This window comes from Jaculus jaculus, chromosome 7, assembly GCF_020740685.1.
Source record: "Jaculus jaculus isolate mJacJac1 chromosome 7, mJacJac1.mat.Y.cur, whole genome shotgun sequence".
In the NCBI taxonomy this organism is placed as follows: domain Eukaryota; kingdom Metazoa; phylum Chordata; class Mammalia; order Rodentia; family Dipodidae; genus Jaculus; species Jaculus jaculus.
Genome location: NC_059108.1, coordinates 143,315,430 through 143,330,895, shown reverse-complemented (window position 1 = coordinate 143,330,895; position 15,466 = coordinate 143,315,430). Strand labels below are relative to the sequence as shown.

The following is a 15,466-nucleotide window of genomic DNA, read 5'->3' as shown; positions in this document are numbered from 1 at the left end:
TTATAATAATGAAACGATAATTTTAGTCAATTGAAAATAAATATATCAGTCGGGCATGGTGGCACACGCCTTTAATCCCACCACTCGGGAGGTAGAGGTAGGAGGATTGCCGTGAGTTCAAGGCCACCCTGAGACTCCATAGTGAATTCCAGGTCAGCCTGGCCAGAGTGAGACCTTACCTTGAAAAACCAAAAAAAAAAAAAAAAAAAAAAAGAAAAAGAAAAAGAAAAAGAAAAGAAATATATCAGGGCTGGAGAGATGGCTTAGCAGTTAAGGTGCATGCCTATGAAGCCTAAGGACCCAGGTTAGATTCTCCAGGTCTCACGTAAGTCAGATGCACATGGTGGCGCGTGTGTCTGGAGTTTGTTTGCAATGGCTAGAGGCCCTGGTGCACCCATTCTCTCTCTCTCTCTCTCTCTCTAATAAATAAATAAAATTTAAAATATATATATATATATATATATATATATATATATATATATATATATATCAGGCAGGTATGGTAGTGGATGCCTGTAATCCCAGCACTCAGGAGGCAGAGGTAGGAGGATCACCAAGATTTTGAGGCCACCCTGAGACTACATAGTGAATTCCAGGGCAGCCTGGGCTAGAGTGAAACCATACCTTAAAAAAAAAAAAAAAAAAAAAACCCACAGAGGAGACAACTATAATAATTCTTTAGTTCTTTAGGCTTTTTTTTTTTTTTACTGTTATCTGAATATGTGGTAGGGTCATATTTTTCCCCCTTTTTATCCAGTGCTGGGAACTGAATCTTGGATCTCACACAAAATAGGGAAGAACTCTACTACTGAACTACATCTCCCCTTTTTTGCTTTATTAAAGACACCTTCCCCCCCCCCCACCCCCTGAGGTAGGGTCTCACTCTAGCCTAGGCTGACCTGGAATTCACTATGTAGTCTCAAGGTGGCCTTGAACTCTCGGCAATCCTCCTACCTCTGCGTCCCAAGTGCTGGGATTAAAGGCATGAGGCAGCACACCTGGCTAAAGATACTTTTCATTCATGAAATTTTCCATATATGAAAAAAAGGAAACAGTATAAAGGACCTATTACCAACTTAAACAATGAGTCATTCAGAGCCAGTCTTGCTGTTCACACCACCCAGTTCTCTCATTAATATCTTTCCTAGTTCACATGATGACTAAATTTTATTTTTTGCTTAAATTGACTCTTTTATTCACTTTATTTTTAAATTTTTTTGTGAAAAAATATGGAGTGCTTTACCAATTTGCCTGTCATTCTGGTGTAAGGCCCAGGCTGATCTCTGTATCATTCCAATTTTAGTATATGTGCTGCCAGAGTGAGCACGATGGCTAGATTTTTTAAATGAAGATAGTATACAAGTATATATTAAAAATGTTTTGTAAAGTAGACGAGAACTTGAACTCAGTTTTAATGATAAGATTAAAAGGACACGAAGATGTTTCAACAGCAACATTTTTGTGAGGACTGAATGAATAATACATTCAAAACAAACTCAGTAACACAAGGTGCTGCTAAGTTGAGAGCCTGGGAATTTTACCTTCTTGTGTCTGCCACCATTTCTTTATTACAAATTTGAGCCTAATAACGACAACCATTTATTGCGGTTCCACATACCACAGAATGAAAGATCAAATTGCTTCAATAGAGCACGAGAGACCACCAGTGACTTTTACCCTAGTGAGGACTTTGTGTTTGTAAGTTGATGATATCAGCATACACGCCACAGTATGCATGGGAAGTCAGAGGACGACCTCACCAAGTTTGTTCTCTCCTTCCACCTTTTTTTGAGATAGGGTCTCGCGTTTCATTGTTGTACATGCTCCAGCCTAGCTGGCGAGCAAGCTTCTGCATTCTCCTGGCATGACCATGGGATCACACACACTTATGCCATTCTGCATCTGACTTTACATGGGTGCTGGAGAACTAAACTTGGCCAGCAAGCTTGAAAGTGTCTTTAACCAATGAGTCATTTCTCCTGTCCCACGAGGACACATGAATGGTTAAAGGTAGTTTTCTTTTCAAGTCTGAAAGCCATGCCTTGAAAAATCTTCCCCCAAGCACTCAAAGGGCAGACTGCACAGGTGCTCATCAGTGCCAGGGCACACAGGCGCTGTGGCCGAGCCGTGGTCTAGTGAGCCAGACACGGCAGCACAGGCAGCCCAGCCTCCGACCCACTTGAGAAGCCTCTCTTAAGAGTCCCAAATCCTCTGAGTCAATGATCCTGACCTTCACACCCTCACATTATCATGACAGTTTCTACCGGCTGAGGCAGGAGGATTTTTAAAGCAAGAACAGGGGCTCCAACCTTTGGTGACACATAGCAGTACACCTTCTTCGGCTTCTTCACCTTCTCAGGGGTGTGGCACTCTGAGGGGGAATCTTCATCTTCCTCCTCAATAGCAGTGGAGGGCCGGCGCTGGGAAGAGCTCATGTGCATAGGTGGAAGGTGCCACGGTGTGCTGTTACAGTTAGTAGCATTATAAAGGTAAGCCTCAAAATAAATGCTCACTCCTGAGGTGGACACATTGCGTTCAACAATATTCTTCTCATTCTCTGAAGAATAACAAGGAGTATGGTTTAAAATAGTGAATTAAGGGGTTGGAGAAATGCCTTAGCAGTTAAGGCACTTGCCTACAAAGCCAAAGGACCCAGGTTCAATTCCCTAGGACCCATGTAAACTAGATGCACAAGGTGGCGCATACATCTGGAGTTCGTTTGCAGCAGCGGGAAGCCCTGATGCACCCATTCTCTCTATCTGCCTCTTTCTTTCTCTATCAAATAAATAAAAATAATATAAAATAGTGAAGTAAGGGCTGGAGAGATGGCTTAGCGGTTAAGGCACATGCCTGCAAAGCCTATCCAGGCTCGATTCCCCAGAACCCATATAAGCCAGATGTACATGGTGGCACATGTGTCTGGAGTTCATTTGCAGTGGCCAGAGGCCCATTCTCTCTCTACTAAGTAAATAAATGAAATTAAAATAGTAAATTAAGGAAGAACAAACTTGTCCCTCCTCCAGCCATTTGTAGGGGTGTCTGTGTGTGTGTGTGTGTGTGTGTGTGTGTGTGTGTGTGCATGTTTGCAAAGGCTAGAGAATATTCTCAAATGTCATCCTCACCAACACTGTCTAGGTCTTTTAAGACAGGGTCTCTTACTGGCCTGGGGCTCACCAATTAGGTTAGACAGGCTGGCCAGCAAGCCCCAGGGGTCTTCTGGGCTCTGCCTCCCCAGCGCTGGGATTACAGGTGTACAACACCACACACTCTTCTGCTTTGTTTTTGTTTTTTGAGGTAGGGTCTCAGTGTAGTCCAGGCTGACCTAGAACTCACTCTATAGTCCCAAGGTGGCCTCGAATTCATAGTGATCCTCGTATCTCTGCTTTCCAAGTGCTGAGATTAAAGGCGTGTACACCCACGCCCAGCCCACCACACACATTCTACACGAGTGCTGGGGACAGAAGTCAGGTCCTCAGGCTTACAGTGCAAGCACTTGACTGACTGAGCTCTCTCCAGACAAACTTACTATTGCTAGTGATTCACTATGCAGGAAACTAAGGTCAATGTGGCTCAAGTATCAAGTTTGTGGGGTGGGGCAGGAGTGCAGATAGTCAAGGAAGAAGTGCATGCAGAGCAAACAAAATCACAGCATCCGGGCTGGAGAGATGGCTTAATGGCTAAGGCATATGCCTGCAAAGCCTAAGGACCCAGGTTTGATTTTCCAGGTCCCACATAAGCCAGATGCACATGGTGGCATATATGTCTGGAGTTCATTTGCAGTGGCTAGAGGCCCATTCTCTCTCTCTCCCTGTCTCTAATAAATAAATAAATATTTTTTTAAAAAAATTACAGCTTCTAACTTACCACTGAGGACAATAATGTCAAATTCACCATTATGGATGGGTTGCTTTTGGTATGAAATACAGGCATGGAAGCAACCGAGAGAATGCAGGGTGAGCCGCAGGAACACCTGGCAAGTCTGTCTGTTGGATGTCACTGACTTCTCAAATGAGACTTCACTACTCTCTTCCTCTTGAGGGCCAAGCTACAGAAAGAAAACAAAGCATTGCTTTGCACACATCATCATCTCTATTAGAAATTTTTATAAAGACATTTCCCACCTACCCTCTAATCTAAGCCTTCCAATTTTAAAGGGACAGAGACTGTCAGATAAAGATATGATGGCATAAGTCAGGGAGAAGACGGTGAAGAGTCGGGAGTGCATTAGAAGGAGTGAGGATAACCAAGAAAGGAGTCTGCTCTCCAGGCCCACACGTGAAGAAGGGGGCACTTACCTCATGAATGGACACACCATAATTATGCTCATCTCTCAAAGAGGTGGAATTGTTGGTAGGGTTGTCATATTCATCTCGGGGCACTATTTGAAGGGTGTGTGGCTGCCCACAGGTCAACACAAGAGTAGAAAAATGGCACACAATTTTGGTTTTGGAAGGAACCACCATTCCTGGAACAGATAATAGGATGTACTGTTATAGAGAGAGGGGAGAAAATGTTCATTAGGACACCAAGATCTGCTTTGTGAGTCAGGCAGCAGGTTGCCCTTCCATTCTTAGAGATAACTAAAACACTATGTGAAAAAAGGACCAAGACAGGAAACATATTCATGCAAATGAATTCTGGGAATTCGTTTTCTACTGTTATTTGCCAGAACAGAATCTGAGGAAACAGGGCCAAGGGTTGCAGATACAGCACTAGAGCTCCTCAGGGAACCTGTGACTGAGGTGAGCCTTAAGTGTAAGTGCAAGCCAATGCCAAGAGTAAGAACCACAAGGCATGGCGGCAAAAGTCTTTAATGCCGGCAAACGCATTCCAGGTGCAGGAGGCAGAGGTAGACTCACCATGAGTTCAAGGCCAGGCTGAGACTATGGTGAATTCCAGGTCAGCCTGGGCTACAGCAAGATGCTACCTCGAAAAACAAACAACATGAAAAAAAAAAGACAAAAAAAAAAAAGCCTTTGTGGAGCTAGAGAGATGGCTTAGCAGTTAAGGCATTTATTTGCCTACAAAGCCAAAGGACCTAGGTTCAATTCCCCAAGAACCACATTAGCCAGATGCACAAAGGGGCCCACACTTCTGGAGTTGGTCTGCAGTGGCTGGAGGTCCTGGTGTGCCTATTCTCTCCCTCTCTCTCCTTCTTTCTCTATTTAAAAAAAAAAAAACAAAACTGACCCAGGTACCAAAAATATGATATACAAAAATTAGCTGAAAATGGTACACAGCTTTAATTATAAGATGTAAAATTATAAAAAGTTTAGAAGAAAAAATTAGGAAAGATGTTCAGGATCTGGAATTAACCCTTCCTCTCTCTCTCTCTCTCTCTCTCTCTCTCTCTCTCTCTCTGTCTGTCGCTCTCAAATAAATTTCTTAAAACACTAAAAGCATGATCGTTGAAAAATAGAGTTCATCAAAATCAAAAATACTAAGCCAGGTGTGGTGGTGCACACCTTTAATCCCAGCACTGGAAAGGTAGGAAGAAGATCTCTGTGAGTTCGAGCCCACCCTGAGATTACATAGTGAATTCCAGGTCAGCCTGGGCTAGTGTGAAACCCTACTTCAGCCCCCCCCACACACACACACAAAAAAAAAAAAGGAAAACAAGCTAGATGCACAAGGTGGCGCATACATCTGGAGCTCATTTGCAGCAGCAGGAAGCCCTGATGTGCACCCATTCTCTCTACCTGCCTCTTTCTCTCTCTCTCTCTCAAATAAATAAAAATAAGATAAAATAGTGAGTTAAGGGCTGGAGAGATGGCTTAGCCAAGGTGTGGTTGCAGGTAAAAGATTGGTCAAGCAGAAGAAAAGAAAAGCCAGAATTTAAATATTTGACAAAAGATTAGTATAGATGATTTATATATAAACAGTGAAAACCAAAACCAAAACCAAAAAAATCCATTTAGAAAATAAGCAAAAGCTAGGCATGGTGACACAAGCCCTTAATCCCAGCACTTTGGAGATAGAGGTAGCAGAGGTAAAAGGATCAATCACCCTGAGTTCGAGGCCAGCCTGGGATTCAATTCCAGGTCAGGCTGGGTTAGTGAGATCCTACCTGAAGGGAGTGGAGGACAAAAAACAAACCAAAAAAAACAAGAAAGAAAGAAAATAAGCAAAAGACACAAAGAGGCATTTCACCAAAGAGCCAACAAGCACATGAAAAGATGTTAAACCTCATTAACCATTGGTGAAACGCAGATTTAACCACGGTGAGGTAACACATACTATGATGATACCTGCAGAACAATGAAGTTTGAATTTCATTAAACTGTATATTTCCTACCAATAGATATTAAATTAATGTGAGTTAAATCTTAATAAAAGTATTTTTTTAAAGGAAGAACTAACAGTATATAGTTCAGTGGCAGAACATGTTTAATATGAGGCTCTGCACTCAATGCTACCATATCCTACCAAAAAAAGGTAAATGATAAAGGAAAGAAGTGGGGGGGGGGATAAAAAAGTGACAGGAGGGACTGGAGAGATGGCTTAGCGGTTAAGCACTTGTCTGTGAAGCCTAAGGACCCTGGTTCAAGGCTCAATTCCCTAGGACCCACATAAGCCAGATGCACAAGGGGGCGCATGCATCTGGAGTTTGTTTGCAGTGGCTGGAGGCCCTGGCTCGCCCATTCTCTCTCTCTCTCTACCTTTCTGTCTGTCTACCTGTCTTTTTCTCTCAAATAAATAAAATAAAGTGACAGGAGAAAGGAGACAGAATGAATAAAGAACCTACCAGGCTGAAAGATTTTGTAGTAGGGACTATAGGCCACATTTAATCCACCAAGTTTCACTGTAATCTCATAACGGCCAGCCCTGCGCACAGTGAAGGCCACCTTTACAACGTTGGAATTGGGCTCCTGAAGGACTTCCTGGGTTACTGGAATTTCTACTGCTAGTTCAACATGAGAGATGTGAACTCGCAGTCCCACAGGCCGGTGTGCAGGGAAAGGCTGTCCGTTCTTATAGAATAACTGCAGTGGAAGAAAAGGAGCACTGGTTAGAAAGCGGAGGGAGGAAGGACTTCCCACTAACAAGAGAATGTGGGGAAGGAGGAAGTAGCTGGAGGAGGTCACTGGGGTAGGTAACCCCAGTGCCTACCTGCTCTTTACAGTCCTGTTCACAAAAACACATTGATAAATTTTCGCTACACAACAAAGAAAACAAGTCATGAACAAAGTCTTAGCCTGTTTAGAGGAGAGGGTAGTATACCTTATGAATATTGAACATACCATTTCAACTCCACATTTCTAAACAACAAATGCTGCCTCCTCTGTGTGCCTAGCACTTTTTACACTACCAACATCAACCCAAGCATGAAGGCAGTTAGCTGGCAGCAGAGGGAAGGCAAGGGCCCTAGAGAGAGTCAGGCCCTCACACCAAACGTGATGCCACCTGATGGAGAAGACACTGCTTGTTGCAGCAGATGCAAAACTTCTCCATAAAGGGTCATGTGGTAAACTTTTAGCTTTGTGGGCCAAACACAACTCAGCTGTCCTAAGTACATGAGACAGAAAGCAGCCAAAGGACAAGCAGCTGTGGCTCTCCTCCAATGACAATGAATCTACAGAACCAGAGGGGTGCCTGCTTTGGGCCCTGTGTAACTGAAGATGACTGAATTCCTGATCCTCCTGTGTCAGGATGATAACATGTGACACACCATACTGGCCTCAATACCCTTCTGCTTAGTTTGAAAAGATAACACCAAGCCTTACATTTCTTCAAGCTATATACCTAGTAAACCAAAAGGATAGGGAAATTCATGATACCAGATATTAGCAATTCCCAAGTCCCTGGGAGGGTCTGAAAAACAAGGGAAAATGTTAACATTCCTGCACTAAGACTGCACTGTTCTCTGAAAAGCAAGTGACTCAGAAACCCCAATGGTACGAAGACAGAAACATTCCCTTACATGCACTCGGAAGGCCATGCTGTGGCCCACCTCATAGGGGTCCTTCCAATCCCAAGACACTTTGCAGGACCGGGGATCCAGGTAATTTCCCCGCACGTAGTCATAAATAGTCCGGTCCCCTCGGCGCTCACGGTCCTCATTCTGAAGGAAGCTGACTACACGTGCGGCAAGCTCAAAGAGGAACTTAATTGTGAAGAAGAATGCAACCACAGACACTGTGATTCCACCTACGTAAGAGAGAACACAAACCACCTGCCAATTACACTTACAGCTTCCAGTTACGGGACAGACAGGCCAGCTGTAAAGAAACACTGGGCTGAGTCTACTGTGGGTACAGAGAGGAACTTCTAGACCAGGAGAGGTAACTATAGCCCTCAGGCTAGATCCCATGCCCTACCTATTTTCTGTAAATAAAGTTGTACTGAACCACAGCTTCACCTGTTCCTGCACAAATGTCTAGGGCGGCTTCTGCATCACACTGGCAGATCTGAGAAGCTGGAAGAAGGCTGTATAGCTTTCAAACTGGGGAAGTATTTACTGTTGCCTTTTGCAAAACATGAGCTGACCACATTTGATACCATGACCTACAACTATATATGATGCCGCCCTTCCCAGCTGTGTGGGTCCCTCACAGAGGTACTAAAAAGAATGTGCTTTTTTGGGATCCCCACTTTTGGAAGCCTTTCTCTCTCTTGTCCTCTTGGAAAAAGCCCTTTCCCAGCTGTACCATTAGGGGTTCTTGGGCCGCTCAAACTTGTGTACCTATCGACTTTTTTCCTCCTTGACCATCTCTTCCTTCAAGTTATGAACTTGTTAGAGGCAGATTTTTGACTTATTCAATTTTGATTCTACAATAAACAGTATCTAGCACATACCACAGTTACTTTTCTGTGAGGGTTCATTCTGTGAGAGTAAGGGAGTAGAAATATTTCTAGTTCTGTGTGCAAGGAGAAAGAAGATATAGGTAAAGAGGCAAAAAGGAAGTATACAACCATTAACAAAATAAGATAAAAATAAAAAGAATTTCTATAACATACCAATAACGTAAAACATCAGGTCCCTTCAGTGCCAAAAGACAGCCGAGGATCACAGCTGCAGCTGCAAAGGAAAGTTTTTTTCAGTGCTTCTTTCTTCATTCTTCCTTACAGGCACCACAGAAGAGGAAGCCAAGCATATAGCTTAATCTAACCTTCTTTAGTCTAGCCACTTCACTATCCACTCACCTGTCTAGCTTGATAGGGGCCCTTCTGACATGTTTCAGACAAATGAACAAGTACACCATTCCCTCACTCCCCTTAAAGGTTTTAAACCTACCAACCACCCTAGGAATTCTACAAGTAGCCACTTGCTTTAGTGCTAATTACAAAATGTCAAAACACAACCTTCATTTTCTTAGATCTTGGGCTATCATAAATTCTCCTCTTCCATTCAAAGTGGTGCTAATTAACTAAAGTAAATGAAATAATGGAATGGGTTCCCCACATAATATTTGACTTCTGAAAGTAATTCAGCTAAGCAGAAACAGCTATATGAACTCTAGATGTTTTTGTCCTGTCCTTCTCATTTTTGGTGCTGGAGACTGAACCTATGGGTCTGTGCATGTGCTCTGCCACTTGGTCACATTCCCAGCTCTTCTTCCACCAGTCTTTTTTTTCCACTTAATTTTTTTTTTTTTTTTTTTTTTTGAGGATCCGGGCGTGGTGGTACATGCCTTTAATCCCAGCACTTGAGAAGTGGAGGTAGGAGGATCTTGCTGTAAATTCAAGGACACCCTGTGACTACATAGTGAATTCCAGGTCAGCCTGGGCTAGAGTGAGACCCTACCTTGAAAAACAAAACAAAAAAACAAACAAAAAAATTTTTTTTCAAAGCTGGAGAGATGACTTAGTGGTTAAGGCATTTGCCTGCAAAGCCAAAGGCCCTCGGTTCAATTCCCTAGGACCCACATAAACAAGGTGGCACATGTGTCTGGAGTTTTTTGCAGGGGCTAGAAGTTCTGGTATGCTCATTCTTTCTCTCTCCTTCTCTCTCTCTCTCTCTCTCCCCCCCTTCCCTCCCTCACTTTCTCAAATAAATAAATTACTAATTAAAAAATATTTTGACATTTTCCTACAGCTATACAATATATTTTAACCTCCTTTCCCCTCAAACCCTTTTTCTTCCCATCTAACCTTTTTTTTTTTTTTTTTTTTTTTGGCCTGAGGTGTAGGGTCTCACTCTAGCCCAGGCTGACCTAGAATTCACTATATAATCTCAAAATGGCCTTGAACTCAAGGTGATCCTCCTACCTCTGCCTCCTGAGCTGTGTCCCACCACACCTAGCCATCCACTGTACTTTTGTGCCTTGTTGGGGGTTTTGTTACTTGTTTTTTTGTTGTTTTGTTTTGTTTTATTTGACCCTCAGTTAATTTAAGGTTGCCTGCATGATCGAATGGGCAACTCACCAGGGGCTGCACCACTAAAGGACATGATTCTCCTTTCCCAGCAACTATAAGCTGCCACCAGCTACTGTGGGAGTAGTGGGGTCTCATGAACCCCACTCCCGTCCAGGAAGAAACACTGACAGGCTCAATTGTGCAAGAAACTATAGCTGGGGTGAGTTCATGAGTGGATGGCCATAAATTATAGCTTTCTTGTGAGTAATAGTATCAGCATGTTGGCATTATGTAACTAAAATGAACTCTGGGTTATACCAACAATAAGCAGTTGATACATAAGATAAGTCATTCATGCCATTACAAAATCAGACAAGCTAATGGGCCCTCTGGAAGATGAACTCAACAGAAGGCCTCAGAGAGGAACAAAGGAAGGAGGTGGTACTTTTCACCCTAAGTCATGCCTAACAAGGTCAGAGTTTGAAAGGAAGTTTCACTGTTACTGAACTTGTTTCCTAAACAAGACTTTCTTCTTTGCTACTCAGTTGGACACAGAAGCCTCCAAAGGTACCATCAAAGAAAACTCCATTTACCCAGCATCCTGTCAGTACTCGAATACTACTTACAGACCAAGACAGCTAAAAATTTCTAGGTTCAGGGGCTGGAGAGATGGCTTAGTGGTTAAGTGCTTGCCTGTGAAGCCTAAGGACCCTGGTTCAAAGCTCGATTCTCCAAGACCCATGTTAGCCAGATGCACAAGGGGGTGCATGCATTTGGAGTTTGTTTGCAGTGGCTGGAGCACCCATTCTTTATCTATCTGCCTCTTTCTCTGTCTGTCACTCTCAAATAAATAAATAAAAATAAGCAAAAGAAAAAATTCTATGTTCAGATCTGGAAGGGGCCTAAACAGCTGGGTATGGTGTACACCTTTAATCCCAGTACTTGGGAGGCAGAGGTTAGAGGATCACCATGAGCTTGGAGCTACCCTAAAACTACATAATGAATTCCAGGTCAGCCTGAGATAGAGTGAGACCCTACCTCAAAAAAAAAAAAAAAAAAAGTATATGCTTTTATATCTGATTATGCTCAAAAAATTTAAGAGAGCCAGTGACTGTGGTGGCTCATACCTGTATCCTAGCATGTGGGAGACTCAGGTAGGTTAATGCCAAGAGTTCCAGGCCAGCCTGGGCTACAGTGGGACCCTATATCAAAAAGTAAAAAATAAGGGCCAGAGAGATGGCTTAGCAGTTAAGGCACTTGCCTGAGAAGCCTAAGGACTCAGGTTCGATTCTCCAGGTCCCATGTAATCCAGATGCACAAGGGGGTGCATGCATCTGGAGTTCGTTTGCAGTGGCTGGAAGCCCTGGCACACCCATTCTCTCTCTCTCTCTCTCTCACTCTCTCTCTCTCTTTCTCTGCCTCTTTCACTCTCGTTCTCTCTCATATAAATAAATAAATAAACAAAAATTTTATTTAAAAAAAAAAAAAGAATTTAGGGCTGGGTGTTGTGGTGAACACCTTCAATCCCAGCACTAGGGAGATAGAGGTGGGAGGATCCCAATGAGTTCAAGGACCCTGAGATTACATAGTGAGTTCTGGGTCAGCCTGAGCCAGAGTGAGAACCTACCTTGAAAAAACAAACAAGAAAAATTATTTGAGTGAGAAAAAGGCAGGTAGGCTAACGTGGGTCCTGGGGAATCGAGCCTCGAACCGGGGTCCTTAGGCTTCACAGGCAAGCACTTAACCGCTAAGCCATCTCTCCAGCCCCCTAAATTCTTTTTTATTGTTGTTTTCAAGGCAGGGTCACACTCTAGCCCAGGCTGATGTCAAGTATATAGTAATCCTCTTACCCATGCCTCCTGAGTGTTAGGATTAAAGGTGTGGACCACCACGTCCAGCTTCCCCAAGTTTTTTTTTTTTCCAATAATACATAATGAATGGAAGCCACTGAGATGAGAAGGCAATTTCAGAAATGACCATCTCAAGTACCAGAGAAATTCCTATTTGAATGGTATCTAACATCCTACTAGGAAAGAAACCCACATAAGACATTAGAATTGCAATACACACGTGGAATAAGGTGCTCCAAGAGAATCTATTATAGAGACAAAATTTTCAAATTTTGGAATCACAGTCACTGAGCCTCCATTGTAGACAGTAACATCTCCTGGGGCTTTAGGCTGAAAAGCTGCTCTCTCAGGGACATCTCTCAGAAAGCATCAGTCTGTACCTTACAAGATGTACTCGATGACTCAGAGGGATTAAAACTGGCAGTTTAGCTGTCTTAGATACTTCCTAAACTGGCTACTATCCAATGTGATACAGGATGAGAACCTTCTGAGCCTCAGAGAAGCTATACCATTCAACAGAAAAATGGACTACATATGGCTGATGGTACAGAGGTGTAGTCTCCAGTCTCTTACTCCCTAAAAGAATTAGAGCTGTGTCAAATTTATGGTCCGAGTCATAAGGTTTGGAAAAAATAATAGCTATGATCTTTGACAACTATAACACCTTTCCCCTCGTAAGGCAGCTGGCACATAGTACATCAGAAGCCTGGAGGCCAGGGCTGTAGCTCAGCGTGTAATCTATGTAGGATTCACAATGCTCATTGCAGTAGGAAATTAAGATTTAATAATTTAGCTGGGCATGGTGGTGTATGCTTTTAATCCCAGCACTTAGGAGGCTGAGGATAGAGGATCACCATGAGTTCAAGGCTACCCTGAGACCACGTAGGGAATTTCAGATCAGCCTGGGCTAAAGCAAGACCCTACCTCAAAAAAACAAAGAAAATAAGAAAAACAAACTTGGCCTAACAATTATTCCAATTTTCCAAATGACTCTACATCTTAAAACTTCCTTATGACTAAGGAGTATTCTGTCATTTCCTAACTTATTGATTTGACCTTTATAAAAATATCTCGTGGCATTAACATTACAGCTTACAAAACTCCCAATAATATTTCTCCATCTCCAAGTCTTCCCCAGGGTCACATTCTGAACTTACATCTCTTCAACAATCTCTCTCTGCCCTCTCTCTCCTACACCCTACACTCGTCTCTTCAGACACATCTCCCTTAAGCGTTCATTTCCCTCACTATCTAGTCTATGACTTACTCAGATCAGACCCCTTGCACTTTTACATACAAGCTCTAAATGTCGTGCCTCCATTCCTTTCAATGTTATCTCCACTGCCTATGATATCCTTCCACTTTCAGTTTCTACCCATGGATTATCTCCCGATTTCAAGCTCAAACGTAAACCCTATCTTCTCTCCCCAAATCTTCCCTGATCTTCAGTTTAGAAATTCCTTCCCACCTCTCAATTTTTAAAAATTCATTTTATGGCACTTACACTTTTTAGTCTTGTTTTATTTTTCATTTCAGAGTTAACATTAGGCAAAGACTGGTCTTAAAAAGCCCCCTAGTGCTAGGAAGATGGCTCAGTGATTACCAGCTCATGCCACTTAAGCATGTAGAACTTTTGGGCCAGAAGACCGCCAAGTTCAACTTCCCAAAACCCATGTAAAAAAGCTGGACGTGGACACACACACACACACACACACACACACATCAGTGCGGGGGAGGAGGAATGGCAGAGGCCAAGCTCACAGACAGAAGCAGCTCCAGGTTGAGGAGGAGACCTTTTCTCAAGGAAATATATGGATGAGTGCTAAGAAAATACCTGACATTCTCCCTCTGACGTCTACAGGCACACACATGGGGCATATATCTACACATATACATGCATATACCACACAATACACGACACACACACACAAAATCTTTCTAAGCATCCATTGTAATTGTATATAGAAAATATAAAAAATGGAATAATGTGTAAATGGATTGGGTCAAATAGCTGTTCTTTCCCTTATCTAGAATACCTAAGGCTCAGGAGATTCACAGATAGAACCTTCCTTTTAGATACAGTTTTATTTTTATTTATTTATACTTATTTATTTATCTGCGTCCTGGGCTTCATTCAATAAGCTCTCTACTATTGTGCTACACTCCTAACCTTGATATAGTTTGAAAAACATTTATTTAGGGGCTGGAGAGATGGCTTAGCAGTTAAGGTGCTTGCCTGCAAAGCCAAAGGACTTCAGTTTGATTCCCTAGGGCCCACATAAGCCAGATGCACAAGGTGGCACACGTATCTGGAGTTTATTTGCCATGACTGGAAGCACTGGTACACCTATTCTCTCTCTCTCTTTTTCCCTCTCTCAAATAAATAAAATATTAAAAACCATTTATTTAATTACCAGTATACTCACTTGAGCCAGGCTCCAAAGCTGATAATTTAATTCAGTTCCATATGATTACCAAATGCCCATTAGTAGGATCATGGATTCTCATACATGTTCCTTTTTCTATAAGAGTTTGTTCCTACAGCATTCTCTAATTTCTGCTGCCTACATTTCTGTGTAAAACTATCCAAAGTTCAAGCATACAGAGATATGTTAAACATACTATTTCATACAATTTCCTTCTATAAGTTATTTACTTTGAAGCTCATCTCCAACTTGCTCTTGACCTTATAAAATTTAGTAAACTGTGACACTCTAAACTCATAAAATAACAATAGTAATAATAAAAAACCATTAACCCTCTACCCTATTGTTAAGCACTTAGGTTAACTATTGCCTAAAGTGCATTACATATGTTAGCCTAAGTATCTTGTCATTAAACAACTTGGCAAGGTAAATACTATTATTCCTATTTCCCAGATTAAACAAATAATAAAAAGATAGCCTTAGAAAAGTTAACTTCCTGGGGTTGGAGAGATGGCCTAGCAGTTAAGGCACTTACCTGTGAAGCATAAGGACCCAGATTTGATTTCCCCACTACACACATAAACCAGATGTACATGGTGGCACATGTGTCTGGAGTTTGTTTGCATTGGTCTGAGGCCCTGGTTTGTCCATATTTTCTCTCTCTCTCAAATAGATAATTAAAATGAAATATTTTTTTTTAACTGTTAACTTGCTAAGAACATCCTCATAGCTGGTTAAGTGACACAACTGAGCCTCAAGCCCATGCTTAAAAGAGGTCCAAAGCTCTGAATTCAATAGACATTGAATCATGAAAAGGAATGAAGTCAGAGAGATAGCCATTGAGCATTTGGGAAAAGAAATCCTTTAAGAAAACAGATAAAAGATTGGGACTGG

The 15,466-nt window shown here is 42.3% G+C and overlaps 1 protein-coding gene and 1 non-coding gene across 3 annotated transcripts in view; both read right to left on the bottom strand.

Annotated features, from left to right (window-relative positions):
- The window catches only part of Arel1 (apoptosis resistant E3 ubiquitin protein ligase 1), a 52,430-nt gene that overhangs the window by 15,989 nt on the left and 20,975 nt on the right, over positions 1-15,466 (bottom strand). The window contains exons 3-8 of one of the 2 annotated variants that reach the window (XM_004649408.2): positions 8,959-9,019; positions 7,922-8,148; positions 6,746-6,983; positions 4,296-4,465; positions 3,865-4,045; positions 2,310-2,557 (exon numbers count right to left, since the gene is read on the bottom strand). In XM_004649408.2, the coding sequence (XP_004649465.1) occupies positions 2,310-2,557; positions 3,865-4,045; positions 4,296-4,465; positions 6,746-6,983; positions 7,922-8,148; positions 8,959-8,974 (1,080 nt within the window). In that variant the 5' untranslated portion in view covers positions 8,975-9,019. The remainder of the gene's footprint in view (positions 1-2,309; positions 2,558-3,864; positions 4,046-4,295; positions 4,466-6,745; positions 6,984-7,921; positions 8,149-8,958; positions 9,020-15,466) is intronic. The other variant, XM_045154126.1, reaches the window with a different exon arrangement.
- Positions 1,224-1,327, bottom strand: LOC123462537. The gene has a single exon (XR_006638348.1). It is a non-coding gene; the product is annotated as a U6 spliceosomal RNA (small nuclear RNA).